Below are 22,207 nucleotides of genomic sequence, written 5' to 3' on the forward strand. Positions count from 1 at the left end.
AGCAAGATTGACAACGCCCTTGCCAAACATACATTAAATAACCCAGACCATAAATTTTTGTTCATGGGTATTGACCGAATGTTACCTAGTGTGAGAAGTGGCCCCCTTTCTCTCATATTGGAGTTACGGGAACTGGAATGGCAAATTAGATTAGATGCCTTCAATTTACCCGGCCTCAACGAGAATTGTAATATTTCAGCTGTTCTTAGGATGAAAAGTTACATGAGATAGGTATATTTAAAAGAATGTACTTTATGCCATACAATGCACATTTTTCAATGTTACTTCATGATATGGCTTCTTAACATGGTGATACATAAATATTTTTTGATATTTATTATTTTTGATATTGATATTGTTATATAATGCAATACATTTTAATAAATATTATTATAAATATTATTTTAAATTTATAAATTTTGCATTTTGATATTTAATGTGTCCATAAATATGTATTTAATATGATTAGAATTTTAGTGCTTTACCACCATGCACTAGGCACTATTGGTATACATTCCCATTGAATTTCTCTTTGATCTAAAATTTGGTTAATATTTTTATTAACTAATTTTTAATTTTTATTAACTAGTATGTATTAACTGATAACTTATTTTATGTTTCTGTTTGCTTTCAGAGTTTTTACGCCAGAACAGGAAATTACGAGAATTTATACATTTCCTGTCTATACTTAAATGGTTTGGCTGTTGATACTTTGTATTTGTTCTGAGGAAGCTGCTGGCTTTTTCAGAGGCGAAAACGCATTTTTATTGAAAATAAATTAGCGTTAAACACTAGCATTTATTATTTATTTGTGGATTTGTGGTGTGGTTCGGACTTGCACCCGCACTTCATTTTGTTTTTCACTAGATTTATTACATTGCTATATCACTCACAATAGTTAGAGCATTGTGAATTGCTGCAGAATCTGAGCCTCATATATTACATTGCTAGTGTATGTTTTCTGTTTACAGTGTATGTAGCCTGGGAACCTTAGTCTTGTAGTATCACTCAGAATAGTAAGAGAATTGTGAATTGCTACATGATATTAACTATATATATATATATATATATATATATATATATATATATATATATATATATATATATATATATATATATATATATATATTCACTTTATAATCTCGAAATACTGAAATATGGAATTTCAGTATCTTGAGACTATAAAGCCGAAAACTCACAAACTCAAAAACCAAAACTGCGAAATTTAAAAACGTGAATGCAAACAAAACAGTACACCACACATACAAACACAAATACACCTACCTCCCGACACTACAACAAAGCAAAACAACACACATGAACACAACAAAACAAACACACGCACCTACTCTTCCTATAAGCAGGGGGGGCAAGATACTTATATATACTAACTTTGAGGCCGCACTAAACACAGAAAGACAGAAAACCCACCACCTCACTTTCTACACCCCTTTGCACAAACAGACCTCACATCCATACAAACACTGACACACTCACACTCTTACCTACCTACCCTAACCCACACCTAACACTCCCCAACACATTCGCATACACACAAACCCTCCCCAAAAACCCTTAAAAAACATAACACTTACCTAATGCACCATCAGTACCATGGGTTTGACATTTCCAGGTTTGATATTCTGCAGTTTCGTGCAACTGCAGATTTGACAATTTGGTCTCGAAATACTGAAATTCAACATTTCAGTATTTCGAGATTCCGAAGGGAACCTATATCTATCTATATATATATATATATATATATATATATATATATATATATATATATATATATATATATATATATATATATATACACACACACACACACACACACACACACACACACACACACACACACACACACACACACACACACACATACATACACATATTTCTATATATGGATCTACTTTTTTTACATGAAAGTACAATCCACCGATTTGTACTTAACCGAGTTGAATCAACCGAGGCTCCAGTTCAACAAATGAATGGACTGCTAAATTCCTTTCACAGGAAAAGGAACCACTTGGCTACCTTGGTAAACTGTGCCCTCTCTCCCATGTAGTACAATCTCGGAGTTGGTATATTTAAGTAGTGGAGTGTGTGGGGCAAAGCCCCGCACTTTGTTGGGCTGACATTTCCTCCAATTTGTTTGGTTTCCATGGTGTTCAAGTGGTTCCTTTGCCTGTGAAAGGAATTTGACAGTCCATTCATTCGTTGAACTGTAGTTTTAGTGGATTCAGCTTGGGTAAGTACAATTTGGTCATATATATATATATATATATATATATATATATATATATATATATATATATATATATATATATACATATACATACATATATATATACACACACACACACACACACACACACACACACACACACACACACACACACACACACACACACGTTTACTGCATTTTTATGTTTACTGACTGGATTCCTCTGTAACCTATTTCCTATAACCTGCACTGAGTTGTGAAACAGTGGTTTGCAGTCGCCTTAACAGAAGCAGTCCCGTAGACTTGCAATTTTCTATATAAAACTTCCTCTGCTATTTTCTCAAGTATCTAGTTGAGTGTGGGGCAGCTAATTTGTCTAGTGAGAAGCGTTACCCCAAGAGTGTTTTTTTTAGGTCAATCCTAGTCCTTTCCTTCCTCTCCAATAACTCCAAACCCTGATTGCACCACCAGTCATAGATCACAAAAAAAGAAGGATCTAGAGCCATGGATGTGCACTTTCCTACTATCTCTGTAGCCATCTTGGTGGAAATTGGCATCTTGAGATGATGTAGCAATTGTCTTATGTTTATTGACAGCCATCTTATTCTCAATCAGACTGACACAGCATATGAGAGATGTAAATATACCATGTCTTTGGAAGCAAAGCTCTTTCATACCGACAATGTTATCTTCAAACAAGTTGCCAGTAACACACATACTAAACCTTCCATGGATTAGAAACATAAACGTACATATGCTGAGGCTCTTAAATGCAATCTACCCAATCCTCAAAGGCCTCCTATATGCCACCCCCAGCAACCCAGTCAAACACTGTACAAAGACAACACTCCCCAGGAGACATACAACTACATCTCCAAGTGTTTCAACCTATAAGTCCTTAAGGCAAACTGACACACAATCCCATTTATTGGTCATTGGAAACTATTGTGAGACACACTGATGCCCCCCCCCCAACAGGCTGAGCATGGACACAGTTACATTCATTTTCCTATCAGGGTCAAGGATCCACCAGATCACACATGCAGTCAGGACACTGAGCCATAAGAACCATTATGGTTTTGTCATAGTCTAATAACCTGAGATGCACCTCCCTGGACTATATGATGAGAGAAATGATGGAGCTTTCAGACTATGTGTCCTAGCAAGAACAATCCTCACATTTAGCACATTCTACCTTCTCCAAGGATGATACAGAATTATTGTGGACCCGATAAACAAGGACATAGCAAATTTTCAAATACTGGACCCATCCTAGTCATGCCTACAAAACTTGGTGAACTTCTTTGAGAAGGTGTCTAGAGTCTAGAATGATGGACAAGGGCAAAATGGTACATAACATCTATCTTGACCTGGCAAAGGCATTTGACTCAATACCTTACTCAAACTCACAAATTTAGGCATAAATCCCTAACTCTTCCAATAGACAGCCAAATAGCTCACAGATAGGACACAGGGAGTTAGGGTAGGGGTATCCACCTCTACCAAGAAGCCTGTTACTAGTGGTATTCCACAGGATTTGATACTGGAACCCCTCTTGTTTGGAATATAGTTCTCAGAATTCAAGGAAAATGTAGAGGGTCTTTGGCTGACCAAATCTGCTGATGAATGCATGTTGTGTGCAATCACTGAATCCCCCAAAGAGTTAGATATCCTCCAGAAAGGTCTGACGCAGACAAATAACTGGTGCCAGAACCATGGCCTAAAACTCAATGCAAAAAATGCATAATCATACCCTTTTGAGAAGGCAACTACCCCTGCAAATTACAACACTTATAACACATCCCTAAGAGTAGATCAAGTAGTAAGGGACTTGGGAACTCAGGTTGACCATAACCTGAATTTTGATCACAATGTGTCTATGAAAGTGACAAAATCCTTCTATGTGACACAACTTATAAGTAAGGTCATGGCATCCAGATCCAAATAGATCATAGTCCCACTATACTGAACCATCATTAGACCAATAATAAAATAGAGTGCACCCTTCAGCATGTACCTGACCAAGCATTTGCAACAGAGGTTATGCACTAAAAGAATACAGAGTGTAAATTATATGTCTTATGTGGATCACCTCCAAGCCTACAGACTACTGAAGGGAATCTATACCTTACCTACAAGGTATTCTCCAATCAAGCTCTGATGAATCTGCTACACATTCGCAAAACAAACAGCACTAGAATTACCTGATCTAAGGATCTACACCTCATCTGTGACATAAACAAAACATGTTACAGGGACAGGTATGTAGCTCAGAGATTACTCCTTCTCTGGAACAGACACCCCATTCATGTGAAACAGAGCTCTTCCCTAAGCCTATTCAAATGCAGTTTGGACCAATGGATGGGAAATCACAAATTCACATTTTGGCCCTTATAGAGAGAGAGAGATAGTTTCTATATGATCTAAGGTACACACATATACCAAAGTCATTTTGGCTCATGGGCATTGATAATTGGGAAAATTGGAGCATGAATGCCTAGGTTTTAAATGTCTCTAGGGTCGTTACCCTAGTAACCTCCTGTAAAATGCAGTTATTTCCCAGAATTACATTTTTTTTCCTTTTAAAGTGTCAGTGCTTGAAGTACTCAAACCTCTAATAAGAAACCCACACCATACATACATACATACATACATCTCAATGTATGATATAATTGTTCTTGGCCTGTATTCTCCCATCTCCCAGATGTAAGCAGTTATTATCCCATCCCTAATTTGAGCAGTAAGTTTTGTTGTCAGAGAAGTCCCATCCCATTCCAATTTTCCTATTTAACATTAGTTTTCCAGGGACCCTCCCCTTCTCCTCCAAGCACACACTGTGCGGGCAGTGTTAACCATTCTTTTGTTTTTCCTCTCAGCAGCTGACCATCAGTAGCTACCAGCTCCTCCACTTAGTCACCTTGTCTATTTGCCCTACCTTAGCCTTCCCAAGGATCTACCAAACCAACATCCTGAGTCAGTGAGAAGGACAAAGATGCTGGTGCAATGTTATTCTGCTGCCAAAAAGTATGCAGTAACTCCATTGACCTGCATCAGCTTTGAAAACTTCGCTATGGCTGCCTCTTTTAGGTGCATGCTTCATTGCAGCAAGTCAAATCTGCCTCCTTCCCCCCAGGATGGATGATCTGGTGTTAACTGCTTAATCCCATCATGCCCAAGTCCCTCCAGCTCTCATGCTACTAATCAAATATAGGTCATCTGGGGTATAGTCAAAGCTTTAGCCTTCTGTGCCATGGAGCTGGTATAAAATCATTCTCAGGTTCATAGGAAATTACTAAGCTAGCTGCACTTTTGGGCCATTTTAAGCCTAGCCAATTTGGCTTTCAAAGGCAAAAGTCAAACTTTGTACCTGTAAGGTAAACACCTTAAGCATTATACCAGTCCCTCATCCTTATTATACAACATCTTCCATAGTTACATAGATTAGTACTAGGCTAACTGTTTTGTGGTCTGTTTTAAGCCTGGTCAATTATCCAATATGAGAACTAAACCCACACCTTGTGTATGTGAGGTAAACACCTTAACCATTATGCCAACCTCCCTGTATCTTTTTAAGCAAGATACATTTTTATTGAATTCTCACTTATGACATAGGCACTCATGCATTTATATAGATGAAAACAAACCATGGTGACATATTTTCAGTGGTAAACATGTATCACATATAATCTTATATATAGTCATTGTCAGTCAAACATAGGTCATTCAATTCCTGCCTTCCCATAAACCGCATTCCTCCTCCAAAACATTGTTCTGTATGTACTGTACCTAAATTTTCCATTTTTTTTATGTAATTTGCTCCTACCCTTTTCTAAAGATACCACTTCCATTTCTTTTATCTCTGTTACTATATTCACTGCTTCTTGTATGGTTGGTTTAGACTTTGATTTCCATTTTTTAGTAATTGTCTTTTAGACAGCCACCAGAATTAAACAAAGTAAGGCCTTACTATGTCTAGGCAATTCTGAGTCTGTATCACAGCTCAAAAGAAAAAAAATGTCCTCAATTACACCAATTTGCTCACCCAGTATTTCTGATAGGGTAGTCCACAGGGAATTATTGAAGTCTGCCAACTCATTACACTCCCAAAAATATGTTCCCAATTGCCTCTTTCTTCCCCACACACCTTCACCATTTGCAATCTACCTGAGGAAAAATTATTTGGGGTCTGTTTGGAGTACAAAACTATCTATGCAAATACTTCCAAGCAAAGATCCTAAATCCTCTAAATTTTCTTCCATATTTGGGAACCACACATATGTCCTCCCATTGTTTCTTTGTGAATTGTTTATACAGTCTTTCTTCCCAGGCCTTCCTAACTTTCTTTGACTGATTCCTATAGTTATTATGCAATATTTTATATGTTCTACTAAGTATCCCTTTTAACAACAGTTTCTGATCTAGATTCTAATAAAACTCTACCAGTGATGGTCTTTCAGTTAGGATCCCCTGTTCCTTTCTCTTTGCCTACACTCTGATATCAATCCTCAGTAGAGAAGGCAATATGTAGCCTACTGTCAAAATGAAGTCTTGACCTCTTCACATTTTATTACCTTTCCATCTTTAATTATTTGTTCACCATGCTTTAGTTCCTTTGCCAGCTTTCTCCAGTAAATACCAATCCCCTCTTGCCTTTTCTCTGTACCCGTAATTGCAGTCATCCCTTTTGGCAGAATCTTCTTTCTCCATTCCCATCTTGGCTTAGTTCATAGAATACTTTCTGCTGCTCTATGAATATAATATTCTGTATGGTTATTGTTATTATCCTTAAGGATCTGCACCCAAAATTCCAGACTCTCCTTATTTCTTGAGCTCTATTGGAAGAATCAACTTACACCACTTGACTTGCTGTATTCCCCTCCCAGATAAAATCCTTCAACTCTTTGTTATCCACAACTTTGCTGGTTGATAAAAATATGCCTGAGCTGTTTATAAAACTAAAGGGACTAAAAATACTTGCACTCTTTGTATCTTTCTACCCATATCCATAAAACAGTGCTTCCAGTTTCTCAGTTTTTGTATTATTTTTATTTAGTCTCTGCCCCGCATATCCTTAGCTGCCATAACAGAATCCTTTTTAACCCATGCTGCTAAGTACTTCACTTTATCATGTCTCCATAAAAATGGGTATAGCTGGACCAGTTCATGTGTGAGTACATAATTTACCTCTATTGCCTTTGTTTTGTGTTCATTAGTTTTGTATCCTGAAAAGACTTGAAATTGTCTCAGAATGTTCCACAACACTGAGATGTCCTTTTCTGGTTTTATCAGGTACAAAAATAATATCATCTGCAATTAAAACCAACTTTTCTTAATTACTGTGCCAATTATATCCTTGAATTTCTGAGTCCATTAATTTCTTTGCCAAAGGTTCTAAATATAACGCAGATAATAAAGGGGAATGAAGGCACTCCTACCTGGTTCCTCTCTTCACTCAGAACTTATCAGAAAGGAATCCCCTTCTTTAATTTTCACCTTTGACCCCTTATATATTTTTCTAATTAACCTTATTATTTTGTTAAGGATTGCAAATGCTCCTATTGCCCTGCTCATAAAATCCCAGCTTACTCTGTCAAATGCTTTCTCTGCATCAAGACCCACCAACAACAGTGATATTTTCTTAAATTCTGCCTCCATTTGGATCATCATTGTTCTATTAATGTGGTCAAATGTTTGCCTACCCTCCACAAAATCATATTGATCCATGTCTATTAACTTTGCCATTCTTTTAGCTATTATAGACATAAATACTTTATAATCTTGGCTTTGAATTGAAATGGGCCTATATGAAGCTGAATCTGATGGATATTTACCATCTTTAGATATTGCAGCCACCATAGCTTTCTTCCAGGATGTTAATGCTTCTCCTCCTTTTAAAATACTGTTAAATAAAACCTTCCAGATCTTTGTCACTTTCTTCCATCTTAGCTTCCAATCTTCCACAGGAATATCATTTATTCCTGGATACTTTCCTATAGATTGGATATACATCAATTATTTTATCTCATCTCCTCTTGTCCTGTTAGCAATCATCTGCCTCTAGCTTGGCATATTTAATTCTTCCATAAACTTTTCCATTTGTACTTTTTCTTGATTTTCACATTTATCTGCTTTATGCAGATTTCCATAACATTTCCAAAATATTTCCAATACCTCTACAAGATCTCTGATTGTTTATCTTGTTATACCCTCTCTAAGCTTGGTAACAACCCTTTCTACTTTCTGTTGCCTGACCCATTTTGCTAACAATTTTAGTGCTCTGGAGTTATTATCAAAAAACAGTTGCTTAACAGCAATTTTTTTCCAAACTCATGCATATTATCGAGGTAGTCTCTTATTTTCTCTTTAGCACTCTGCAGTTGCACCTCTTCTTGTTCTGTGAGATTCCTCTTATTCTGCAATAGTTTAGCCTTTGTCATTCCTTCTAAATAATTCTTGTTACTTCTTAACCATCTCTCTTTTTCTTTTGCTTCTACCCCAATTTTAAATGCCGCTTTCATTTTATCGCACTCCCTAGCTATATTTTCTGAAGAAATTTCTATCTTCCCTAATAACTCCTGAATAATTTTCACTACCCATTCTTTAAATTCTTCTATGTTTAAGAGATGGTGGGGAAGTGGCAGTGTCTCATTTATATTTCATTGCCCTGCATTTTTATTTTAGTTCTTATTGGTGCATGATCTGAAATAATTATTGAATGCATATTAAAATTTTCATTTAAATAAATGTTCATGTTTCTTTTTGTCTAGCCTTGCCCAGTTTTTGTACCTTAGAGAATACTATGTAAATTCTCCCCAGCTCTTATTGCTAAATTCACAGCTTCCATACTAAATATTTTCATAGATAAAAAACAAGCAAAGGCAAGGCTCCAGGTTCTCCAAAAGATTTAATAACAGCAAACACAAGCACTTTCACAAGATGCTTCACCTGAAGAAGCATCTTGTGAAAGCACTTGTGTTTGCTGTTATTAAATCTTTTGGAGAACCTGAAGCCATGAAGCATCTTGTGAAAGTGCTTGTGTCTGCTGTTATTAAATCTTTTGGAGAACCTGGAGCCTTGCCTTTGCTTGTTTTTTGCCTTTGGACTGTTTATTAGTTGTTGCAGAGGTACCTGGCTATCATTGGGATATTTTTATCTTTTTCTTAAATATTTTCATAAATTTCTTCAAAAATCTGCCATCATGCATTACATTATCTCTTCTAGGCATCCCAGATACATTTCAGTGTCATAAATCAAATTCCAGTCTCTACCTATAAGTAATATTCCCTGCTGAAAGCTTATTATTTCTCCCAGAATTTTCTTAAACTCTATTGTAGCAGTTTTAGGTGGAACATAAATACATGCCAGTGTAATCCTCCTCCCTTTCCAGTAGCCACTTACTACTACAAATCTACAATTATTGTTTTTTTTTCCTCTTCTATCAACATAGGATCATAGGTGGTTACTAGACTAATGGCCCCAGAACCTTTACAAGCCTAGCCAAGTTCAGCTCATGCACCCTGGGGAGTCTGGTTCAAGCAGACACTAAAATCAGAACCTATTGCCCCTGTCCATGAGGGACACAGGTGTAACCCCTGGGGTGAATTTCCAGTTACCCACCCAATCGTCCAAATTGCGTTTCAATAGGTCCAACAAGGGGCTTTGTTTAACATGAATAGGAAGCTTGTTCCAAAGGTGGGACAACCTCTGTGAGACAAATATGTCTCTCCAGCAAGTTGTGTTGATGTTACATACCAGGTTAAGGTCCTTTGTGCGAGTGCCATTTGAACTGAGTATGTACTGTATTTCCATTAAAGCTGGGTCAGAGATTGCTCTACATGCAAGGCACAGGTTGTCTTTGAGCAGTCTGTATGACACAGAGTAAAGTGACAATGATTTTAGTCTGTCCACATAAGACAGATCTTGAAGACCCTGAATTTTCTTTGTAAGGAACCTTTGTGGTCTCTCCAATTGCTGCAGTTGTTTGGAAAGGAACATAGCAAATGGAGTGTTGTACTCTATCATTGGCCTGATAAGTGAAAAGTACAGGGAGTTATAGCCTCTTTTTTCTGGAGGCAATGTCCTCACTTATGAGATGAGCAATATAAAATACCCTTCCTATCACTGTCGAGACATGGTGATCAAAGTTAAGGTTGCTGTCAACGTGTGTGCCCAGATCTCTCAACACTGACTGTGTACTTAGGGTATTGCTATTGATGTGGTAGTTTGCAGGAACATCACTCTTGCTGAAGGGGATGATAATGCATTTTTTTGCATTAAGTTTAAGACCATGACTTTGGCACAAGTCATTAGTCTGAGTAAGACCTTCTTGCAGGATGTTGACACTATTGGAACTCCTCTTGCAATTAATATAAGTTCTGCTGAATAACCATCCTGAAATACTTTATTTATCAAGTTGGCATGCTCACTTCCTTCCTTTTTAATATAGTTCACTACTCTTTCTTTTCTGTATAACCTGTGAGATTATTTACTTTCAAAGATAATATGACAAGTGCTGCCGTTATGATAAGAAGTTATTGTTCCCACCTGTTATGTATATCAGCTTTTTTAAATGTCTAGTTTCAGCTTCTGTGTTACATGCATGCATTAATGTTTGGCAGGTTGATCTTTTATGCTGTTGTTTCTCGTCATATTCATTTGAACCTATGGCACATCTTACAAGACTTTTTGTTTTAATGAACACCCTCAAACAAAACAAAAAAATCATTCCCCCAGAACCTATTAACTTAATACAAACGCGCAAGTCTATGTGCATCTTCAAATAATGAAGTTTAACCATGCTAAAAGGAACAATTGTTCCAGAATGACAGCTGCACTTACAGGTTTGAATTGATCTGCAATGAAGGTTATCCATGCTAAGATGCATGGCACAGCCTGCACTTTTAATTACACTAAGTGCTATATGTTTTTGTCTTATCTTTATTCCTCTCCCAGATGTAGAAAACAACTTGAATGCTTTCAGAAAACATTATCTTTTACTCACTGAAAAAAGTAGTCTGCTTTTATTGCCCTTGTCTCTATAGAAACATAAGAAACAGATACACCATTGCCTTCAGCTACAAGCTTCTTATGTTATACTGTGAACATTTATTTGCTAAAGAAAACTTTTCATTACATTCAATGTTCTTTTATTTATTTGCTTCCACTTAAAACTTGCTGTTAAATCAAGCCAAGGGCTTTAATCCAGTCATTCCCCTATGCAACAGTAAGAAAAAGTACATCAGTTTTACTTATATCATGCTTTTTTTGTCCTGGCTTTCTTCTGTTTTTACATTGAACTTTCTACATTTCAAAAACTGTATAAGAAGAAAGAAGGAATAAGAGAAAAAAGGACACCTGTTTACATGTTCTCTATTACGCACAAAAGTAACTGAAAAAGCTTCACTATGTAATATGCGGTACGTCATGTTTTATAAAGATACTGTTAATAACAAAAATAGTTTTACTTGTAGTTACATCTTTCCTTTCTCTCTCCCTTCCTTAATGTTCTTCCAAATATTAATGACATGTAGCAGGGCATATGCTTTGGAGTCTCCTACAAGTTTAACAAAGTAAAAAAAGTCCAAAACTTTCAGGTTTTCTTGATCCACTATATTTCACAAATGTGACTGATGCTTTGTATTCATTCATTAATTTCTGAGTTGCTGTTTATTTTTCCTGTTGATCTCAATCTCCCAAATCTATTCTCTGGTTCATTTCTAACATGGAGCTGGTTCTTCTAGTCAACCCCTGTGCTTTTTTCTGTCTCTCAAGCATTTTCCTTTGGAACATTTGAAAAGGTTTCACTGGCATAATCTATTTATTAACTTTATTATTGGAAAAATAAGAAGCAGAATCCCATTTTGTTTGACAGCTCATTTTTGCTGACAAACTTTTGTATGTCTTCCTTAGCATATTCTGCATCAAAAAATTACTTTGACCCTCCAGGAAAAAATATTATGAAGATAGCTGGATGCAGCAGCTTGAATCTCATACCTGCTTCTCAACATTACCTGATTGCTGGTGTGACATCCCTCCTCTGAGCCAGTAATCAAGGAGCCTTAGTTTTCACCACTGACACCAGTGAGGGGCATTTACTTGGAAGAAAAATATATACAGACAGTATTTCCAGATGCAGTTCTTTGCACCAAATACAATTTCCCTTAAGAGCACACAGGGAACACACTCAGTCCTGGGGCTGTGATTCTCCCTCTCTCTCCGGGCCCCAAATAAGACTCTGCACTGACACAGCTGTAGAGTTGAGTCCTCAGCTGAGTATTCCAAGCCATGTCCTCCACCACCTTCTATGTGAAATCAGTGCTCTGTGCCCCTGCTCCAAACAGTTGACACACATACTCTTTCAGATTTGGTTTTCACACACACACACACACACACACACACACACACACACACACACACACACACTTGTGAAAGGCTGACACAGATTTACCTGCTATGCCCCTCTGCCCAGACTGTAAGGTAAATGCTGCCACAAGAACACTCCAAAGCCAGCTACTCTAAGGCTCTTACAAGGGTTCCCAATTATACTGAGTAAAATTAATACTAATACAGATGGCAGTGTTTGACCAATACAGCAAAGCTTTCAGGAGAGGCCAAAGTGTCACCAAATAAATATAAGTACTCTCAAAGGTTAAAATATTCTCTAAAAGACTAACCACAATGATAAGTTTAAATATATTTAATAATAAATAATAAAAAAAAATGCAAAATACTAAATATCTATTTACAATAAACACCAGAGTTTCAGTCACGGGAAATATTAAAAATAACACAGAAGGAAAGATTCACGCAAACACAGAAAAACAATACTTAACTAATCTCACTACATTTTAATGACTGATCTAAAGAATTACTGTTACCTTGTTCATTTACTAGAGCAAGAGAAGATGAAATGGGTGAGTAGTCCTTTTTTGTCAATTTTCACAAGCAAACTGCACTGAGACTTCTGTCTCATCTAGTATTAAAACATCATGTCAGTGCTGGATTAAAGAATGACATCACATACATCTGATCAGCTGAATTCTGGTTCCCACACTACCCCCTTTCCTAGAAACTGAGACAGAATATTGCACATATGTGTCACCATACACACAGATAGAGCTTTGCTAAGATGTGTTATAGCATCTGGAAGCCATAAAACCATTTCAAAAACTTGCACCTTTCCAGGATAGCAATTAGTTCACCACTAAGGACAATACAGTAGGATGCTAGTCCTGGTTTTCACAGACATTTTGTCTCTGGCTGCAATCAGAAGTGTAAGATACAATCTTTATGGCCTAAACCAGGTAATTTAGTTTCAGACTATTTTTCAAAGTTAGCTGGTCTGAGATTATCCTCTTCTCCTCTAGTATCACCTGTTATAATATATTCATTTCAACAGTTTCAATACAGCCTGACATACGGTATATTTCTTTTTTTGTACAGCAGGAACAACTGTTGGTACATTTTTAACACAAGCAGCTTTACATATGCATTTTTAGCACAATCACCAGTACAAATCAGCTTGATATACAAATGACATATGATTCTTTACAAAACTTCAGCTAGCTGTGCTGGCATTTGTTACACATCAACTGCCCTACTTCTCCTGACTTAGATAGCACTACCTCACATCAACACAGCTGGAATCATTTTTATCCTCTTCTGCTTGGTGAACAGTGAGTAATCATTTTCCACAAATACTCTACTGCCACCAACTTGTAGCACTTTGTCCTTCTGTCATAGTTTTGTCAGCATCAACTCTTTCTAATGGTAGGATTATATCTTTACTTTTAGAAGTCTTGGCTGCTTCCTCATGGCCAAGTTTGAGGCATACACATGATGTGCCATTTTAATTAATAATTGCTGCTGTGGAATACCAGTCCAGTTGCTTATTTGTACTTTCATAAACTTAATACATTCTATTCCTTCCAGTTTCTCTGGTACAGCAGAAAATATCAGATTTTCCCTAAGTGCTCTGTCCCCTAATTCTACAATTTTTGAAATATCTCTTGTTGACTGGTCTCATACTTAGCCAGCCTTTTCTTCATTTTTGACCTCTGATTTTTTGCAGTTTTATCACGTCATGGGAATATCTGTTTACAGCTGCTTCCATTATTTCCAGAATTGTGTTATTTGAGTTGATATACTCTTTCAGTGTTTAATTTATTTTAATCACATCTGAACACATTTGATTTTTTTTTCTTCTAGATTCCTGGAAAGCATATCTTGCACCAAAGCTGGAGCTTGAATTGTTTTTTGCTGAACAGCTGCAGCATTCTTTCCAGCCAGTGTTTTCTCCTCAACTTTTGTGGTTGATTTTCTTTCAGGTTCCCTGAAGTTCTTTAACCACAAAAACAAAACAAAATAATACAAAATCACAAGCCACACACAAGTCAGTAGATCCAAAAGCCTTGAAGGATGTTAAGCTGAGGTGCTAGAGTGTATACTGGAATAAAAGTTTTTATTGTTTTCTGGATCTACTGGCTTGTCTGTGGTTTGTGGTCTCTGAATTTCTTCTTGGTTGGTATCCAAGCAGTGCACTTATTAGCCAGTAACTGAAATTTTCCCCAAAAAACAAATTCACTGGCTCTGTTTTCTGAGTTTCTATTTTTCAAACTGGGAGAGCTGAAATTAAACTGTTAATCAGTATGCAGTCATCCTGGAAGTCTACATTGAATCATTCTTGTAAGTAATACCAGAATGTGGTATACCAGTTGAATTCTTGAATACACTGCATTTTCAACTGTTTTAAATGCAAATATAATTCTAGTGGGTCAACATGCCTCATGTATGGGATAAGAAGTACATAAATCTGGTAGAGGCATGACAAACACATGGAGTTACAATAAGGGTATGCAGGCACTGTTGGATTTCCTGGGGTGGGAGGCTAGAGTAGCTAAATCTCCATATTTGCAGCCTAAGTATCCAGTGCGAGTTCAGCTTCATGCAGCAGTGCTTTTCCTTTCTCCAGATTCCTCTCTCAGGGGAGTAATCTAAGCATGTGTACAAGCAATGAAGGAACTCTGAAAATTGACAATTGCTATAGCTGTTATCACTTATCCAGATCCTTCCACTTCCTGGTGCCAGCCAAGAATCCTGATATGTTCACTCAAGTGTCAGTCAACCACAGGCAAGGAAATGGAATTAGTCCATGAAAATTAAACTATTAATATACTGGATCAACATGCAAAGAATTAGCTCTATGTTTTTCAGTGAACTATTTTTCTAAACATCTGGGTCTGTTTATGGAGAGATTTTTTTAAGAAATACCAAAATTCGTAGTTCAGATGTATGCAGCAATTGCCTCTGTTTTTAAAGAGCTAGATCTTTTATGTGCCTTGAAATTTACTGTCATGAGTAAAATCCAGCAGATGACTGCAGATTTCAGAGAAGAGGCCAAACACCATCCACAGGACGAGCCAGGGCAAACACAACACAATAAAAGGAAAGGAAGGAAAGCTCATAGTGAATATTTTCCTATTTATTAAGGGCTAGATGAGCCACTAAGGAGCAAGGAAAGTGCTTCTGATCCTGCAGAACAATGGACTCACCCTGTTGTTGTAAGGATCTTTCAAAGGTTGTAAGTATAGCTTCATGTATGCTGGTCACATGGATGAGAGACTACAGGGAACAGAGCATTTTTAGCAAACTCCTCATTTCTGTAGGCGTTAGTGCCATCTGCTTTCCTGGGTGTATCAAACCTAGTAGCACTATTGGTATTGTGCAGACCACTCTTCAAACTGACACCCACATAATCTAAAAGCACTCCAAAAGCCAGTAACCGAAAATTACAAAATAAAACACCGGAGAAATAACTAAAAAAAAAAAAAAACAGTGAACTATTTAATGACAAGTAAGACACATCATACAGTAAGTGCTTTCATCTGCACTGGACTTCTTCAGACTGAATAATGTGAAAAAATGTTTAAACACTTATAAAACACCATCAATTAAGATGCAGAAACACGACCGTTAACTAATGGCAACTAATTCTTTTTATGTTGGACACACTATGAGGGCATTAAATAGAAGAATGTATGAGGACAAGTATGCTGTGAGTATCAAAGATGATAAGAATGCACTTGGGAAACATTATAAGGAAAATGAATGTAATGTTGATTTAAAGTTTTGTGTTTTAGATGAAGTTTTGAACTTTGATAATAAATTCAATGCTGAGGAAGAACTTGGGTGGAGGGAATATGAATGGCATGTAAAACTAAATGCCTGCCATCCACCTGGATTACATGATAGGGAAGACTTTATAATCTTCCTTAAAAGGAAAGGGTTGCAGCATTAATTAATGGCTGTGTGTTTCTGTATCTTAATTGATGGTGTTTTATAGGTATTTAAACATTTTTTTCACATTATTCAGTATGAAGAAGTCCATTGTGGACAAAAGTGCTTACTGTTTGATGTGTTTTACTTGTCATTAAATAGTTCATTTTTTTGGTTATTTCTCCAGTGTTTTATGTTGATATCCTCATAATGTATTTACCAGGATGCATCATCATTGTCACAGTGATAACCTCAGGTACTTGTTATAGCTGCCCCCCCACCAAAAAAAAAGAGCTAGTCTCAACTGCCTTGGTACTGCTATTGCTTGTGATTTTATTTATTTATTTTTTAATAAAATTGGTTGTTTGGTGTTCTTAGTTTTATTTGCTGTGTTAAGCATATATAGGATGGATGCAAACAGAAAGGTGTATCTTCTGTACTTGGTATTATTTTGATGGATGATAGAATGTTAGAATAGTGAGTCTGCTAATCTTGCAATGCAATGAAATTGCATATTTTACTGATTAACTTTAGGAGAAAATCAGGGCTATGAGAGCTGCCCAGAATACAGAGTGCCACCCAGTATCTGAGATTCTGCATAAGCAGACATTTAGCAATGGTGCATCCTGACTGAGATGTGAAGTGGTTGAAAAATGAATAGGAATATTTACAGTACCAGTGAAAGAAGAAGGATAAATCAAGGTATAGTTCATGGTATTTGTAATTGTTGGGTGAAGTGATGGTATTTCCCTAGAAATAGAAGAAATTAAAGGGGCAAACCACTGAGTCTCTGGATATGTTAAATAAGTTGGTTGCTGGCATTTGCTGAAACCATTTACATAACTTATAAAGCTGTTCTTTTGCTTGCTTGAGTATGAGCAACAGTTTTGTTCTCTTTGAGGAGTGTGTGGTCATTAGCATAGTATATAGTTTTCAAAAGTGATATGTAATTTGGTAGATTGCTAATAAATGAAACAAAATAGAAAATAGAACCAAATATAAAGCTTTGAGGAATTCCTATTAAGAGGAGGAGGAGTGATATGAGTTAGCAAAGCAAAGATAATAAATGCTATACTGTCTAGCCTTGGAACCATTTAACTGCATTTGAAGAGAAGCCTAGTGCATGCAGCTTTCTCTTAGGAAGATGGAGATGGAGAACATCAACATCTGTGCTGTAACAAGAGACCTGGTTTAAAGCAGTCGAAAGCACCCCTGCGCTACCAGGCTATAACTCATTCCACACCTTTCAGCCCCGAAACATGGACTGAAGCTCCAAAAGTGGTAGCGTCTCCATATTCATAAAGGATATATACACCTCCAGACTAGTAGTCCAGCATAATGCATCTGAGATACTTCAGGTGCAACTAACATTGGGTAAGACGGCGATCCATGTCATAGCCTGCTATAGGTCCCCAACCATGTCCCTAGACTCTCACTCTATTCTCCTAACCACCCTGGAATCTATCGAGGTCCAAACCAACACTCTCTTACTAGGAGACTTCAACTACCCCTCCATCAACTGGGAAAACTACTCAAGCACCAATATACTGGCCCAATGCTTCCTGGAATTCATCAGTTCCAATGTCCTGGACCAGCTCATTCTGACCCCCACTAGAGGAAGCAACATCCTTGACCTGGTTATTACTAACATGGGTGACTGTTGCTCTACACTTATAGTCAATGCCTCCCTGGTCAGATCCGACCACAAACTAATCACCATGGAAATCCACACCTCACCCACACCACCCGCAAAGGTAACCACCTTGAAAAACTTCTTCAAAACTAACTTTAGACTCCTAAAAACAGAGGTGGCTAACTTCATGGCACCCATACCAATGGAAAATAGCTGCATGACGGCCGAATCATACACCAATGCACTGTATGAACATGTACATAAATGCATGGAACAAGCCATACCCAACAGAACCAAGACACTCTCCTCCAGAAAATGGAAACCAATCTGGTGGCCCCTGCCATTAATAAACTCTACAACAGAAGGAAGAAACTGTTGCAAGAAAAGGTGAAGTCCCAAGACTGGAAAACCTCCCTTATTAACCTCAACAAAAAATTGAGATCCCTCATCAAATCCTCTAAAGCCAGCTATGAAGGTAGAATTGTGGCAGACACTAAAACAATCACAAAGCTTTATATAGCTATAATCAAGAACCTCCACTGCAATACCGAGATTTGCTCTGCATTAGTACATAATGGTACATCCTATACTGAGCCAACAAATATTGCCAACATACTGGCCGACAGATTCAGTGCCAACTTTACTACTCCCTCCCCACAAAGGACCAATCACAATACGCCAGGCACCCAGCATTACTGCAGCGCATGTTGAAGCTGCATTGTCCAAAGCCAAGAATACAGCTTTCATGGGACCCAATAATATCCCTGGCTGTGTTCTACATGAACTACAAAGTGAACTGGCACCACATCTATGTGCCCCATTCAGTCACAGCCTCACCTCAGGCTTTGTCCCCACTGAATGGAGCACTGCTACAGTCATCCCTCTCCATAAAGGGGGAGTGACTACAGTCCCTGGGAATTATCGCTCCATTAGCATGATGAGTCTGATATGTAAAGCTATGGAGCACATCATCATGGTCCTGATTAACAAAGATATAGGAAATCTCAAAACTCTAGATCCCACGCAATTTGGCTTTGTGAAAAGGAGATCATGCCTGGTCAACCTGGTTGACTTCTTTGAGTCAGTCACCAGGCCTGAGGATGAAGGTAAGGCAGTGCATACAGCCTACCTCGATCTGGCCAATGCCTTTGATACCATTTCTCACTCAGGAATTATTGATAAACTCACCAAACTAGGCAACAACCCCTATATCACCAGGTGAGTTGCAAATTGGCTCACATATAGAACACACGTGTGAAAGTAGTGGATTTCAAGTCAGAATGCCGACCAGTCACAAGTGGAGTCCCAAAGGGATCAGTACTGGGTCCTCTCCTGTTCTGCATCTACTTCTCAAAAGTCCAGGCCAACACAAAGGGACTATGGCTGACCAGGTTCGCAGATGACTGCAAACTGGGAGCCATTATTAACTCTCCAAGTGATGCAGACATCCTACAGAAAGGCCTCACTGAGACCAATGACTGGTGTCAAGATCATGGCCTTAAGCTTAACACCTAAAAAATGCATCATCATCCCCTTTGGTTAAAACTCAGTTCTCACTAATTGCCACACCGATGGGAGCCCACTGACCAATGAAGGTGCTATAAGAGATCTGAGGACGCAGGTTGACAGCAACCTCTCCTTCTACCACCACATTACCACTGTGGTCAGAAAGTCATTCTATGTGGCACATCTCATTACCAATGGTTTTGCATCCAGGAAGAAAGAAGATCATCATGTGTCTCTCTCTACTCTTCCCTCATTAGATCAGTCATCGTGTATAATGCCCCATTTGGCATGTACCTCACTAGACACCTGCAACAACTGGAGTGGCCAAAGAAGTACGTCACAAAGAGGATCCTAGGCATTAAACACATGTCCTCCACAGACAGACTCAAAAGACTCCAGCTATTCTCTTTCTCATATTGCCTACTTAGAGGTGATCTCTGCTTGACTTACAAAGCCATGTCTGAGCCAGCTCTGTTAGAAATGCTACATCTAAAGAAATCCCAATCCCTCCGCACCACACACTCCAGAGACCTCAACCTCATTACCATAATCAACAGAACATGCTGGAGGGACAGGTTCCTCACTCAGAGATTGTCCATGCTCTGGAACAGACTTCCCATACATGTCAAGCAGAGCACCTCTCTGTCCCTCTTCAAGAGAAATCTTGATGAGTGGATGGGTAATAGAAAGTTCACCCTGGGATCACTACAGTGGCTCTACTTGATAGAGGCACTGGGAACTAACTTCAGGCAGCACGATGCCAGGGCACTTCTATGGGCTAGGCTTGTAAAGCCTCCAGGGCCATTAGCCTAGTACACACCTATGAACCTAAGATCTGATCAACAAGTTCTCAGGTTCTCACTACATGTGTGCACACGTCTATCTTTGTTATTATAGATTTGCTTGGTAGCCAAGTAAAGTAAAGCATCTGTACTAAAATGTGGTCTGAATCCTTTCTGACACTTAGTAGAGCACAGAACAGGAGTAGATGATCAGGAGTTGTTAGTGGATACGTTTGAGTATTTTATCTACTAAGGGAAATGGAGATGGGTCTGCAATGTTCAGAGGCAGTATGACTTGTTAACATTGTTATAGAGATAAATTATTCCTGAATGAAGGAACAGGTTAAAGTTGAAAGTTAGGTGTTGGATTTTACCAGCTAAGGCCTTTTTAATACATTTTGGATGTGTTAAGGGATTAGTGCAGTTTGCTGGCAGTAGAGAAAAGTAATTTGAAAACAATACTGGGACACATTTGTTGGAAAATGAATGTAGCAAAAGAATAGAAATTTGCATGTAAGAGGGTAGGATTATGTTTGTGCCTATAGTGTTTAAATATGATGGTTTTAAGGTTGAGTGTGATTTGCCAAAGTGGGACATGGGGAATATTGCTGAAGCCAAGCTACAGCAAGAAAATGTAACACCTGGGACAATATACCCATTAGGGCATGCATGATAATACTAAACCTCTCTTGCCTCATGGATAAAAGGAAATTCTGCATTTCATGGGATACTATCATGTTGTTCTTAGCATCATGTTTCATTTTTCATATGCCTGCCTTCAGATGACTTGCCTTGTGTCTTACACAAAATATTTAGCAGTAAGAGGCCAGTTCTTGTTCAAAGTGTATAACAACATTATCACTTATCAGACATTATCTGGAACTCTTGTAATATGATGTTGAAGTTTCACTAAACTATTTTGCTATGGGATTTTTGAACCAAACTACATAAAGACTAGAATTTTGTGATAGTTTGGTTAATTTAAACATTTTCTCTGTCACTTCTTTTCATAAGTGAAATTAACTAAAAGACCATTTTACATATATTACACTGAGTTATAATTTCAGATATGAAAATATGTCCTTCGAGTAATTATTATTACAATACCATACAGGACGTGTTTTTTTTTTCTAACTGCTGTGTACATTATTATTGAATGGATTAATTTTGTGTCTAACAGATGAATCTGGACACCTGAATGTTACTAGTTCCCCTCTTGTCAATGCATTTATTTATAAGCTGTGTCTTATAAAGAACCAAGAAGTCAGTGCACCTTAATCAAATAAATATCATAGAGAAATGTATGTCAGTGTTGGCAGAGTCTCATTTCTTGTATTTTATTTTACAGGTTACAATGACTGGAGGGAATTCTGTGGATTACCAAGGTTAACCAACCTAATGAATTTAAGCACAGCTATAAGTGATATCACTTTAGTTCAAAAACTCATCGACATATACAAACACCCTGATAATATAGATATCTGGCTAGGTGGTCTTGTAGAAGACTTTTTGCCAGGTGCAAGGGTCGGTCCATTATTTGCTTGTATAATTGGAAAACAGATGAAAGCACTGCGAGAAGGAGACAGGTAAAGTGCCTTTATTTTGGGTTCTAATGAAATATATCAGATTTGTACTCAATATATAAGCAAATGGAATGCTCTTTGAACAAAATCAGCATACCACTGGTTGGTTTGAATGTGTATTAATTATTTAAAACTGTTAAAAGTCTTCATTCATAACCTTTCTTTACTTTGTGATATAATTGTTTTTTTAATTCTTAAAATA

At 37.6% G+C, this 22,207-nt stretch overlaps 1 protein-coding gene across 1 annotated transcript in view; it reads left to right on the plus strand.

The window, feature by feature from the left end:
* TPO (thyroid peroxidase) overlaps nucleotides 1-22,207 on the plus strand; it is a 1,574,682-nt gene that overhangs the window by 1,334,415 nt on the left and 218,060 nt on the right. Inside the window, exon 8 of the mRNA XM_044086790.1 lies at nucleotides 21,771-22,008. Coding sequence (XP_043942725.1) covers nucleotides 21,771-22,008 — 238 coding nt within the window. The remainder of the gene's footprint in view (nucleotides 1-21,770; nucleotides 22,009-22,207) is intronic.

This window comes from Protopterus annectens, chromosome 1.part1 (assembly GCF_019279795.1).
Source record: "Protopterus annectens isolate FY-2018-M chromosome 1.part1, PAN1.0, whole genome shotgun sequence".
Classification (NCBI taxonomy): Eukaryota; Metazoa; Chordata; order Ceratodontiformes; family Protopteridae; genus Protopterus; species Protopterus annectens.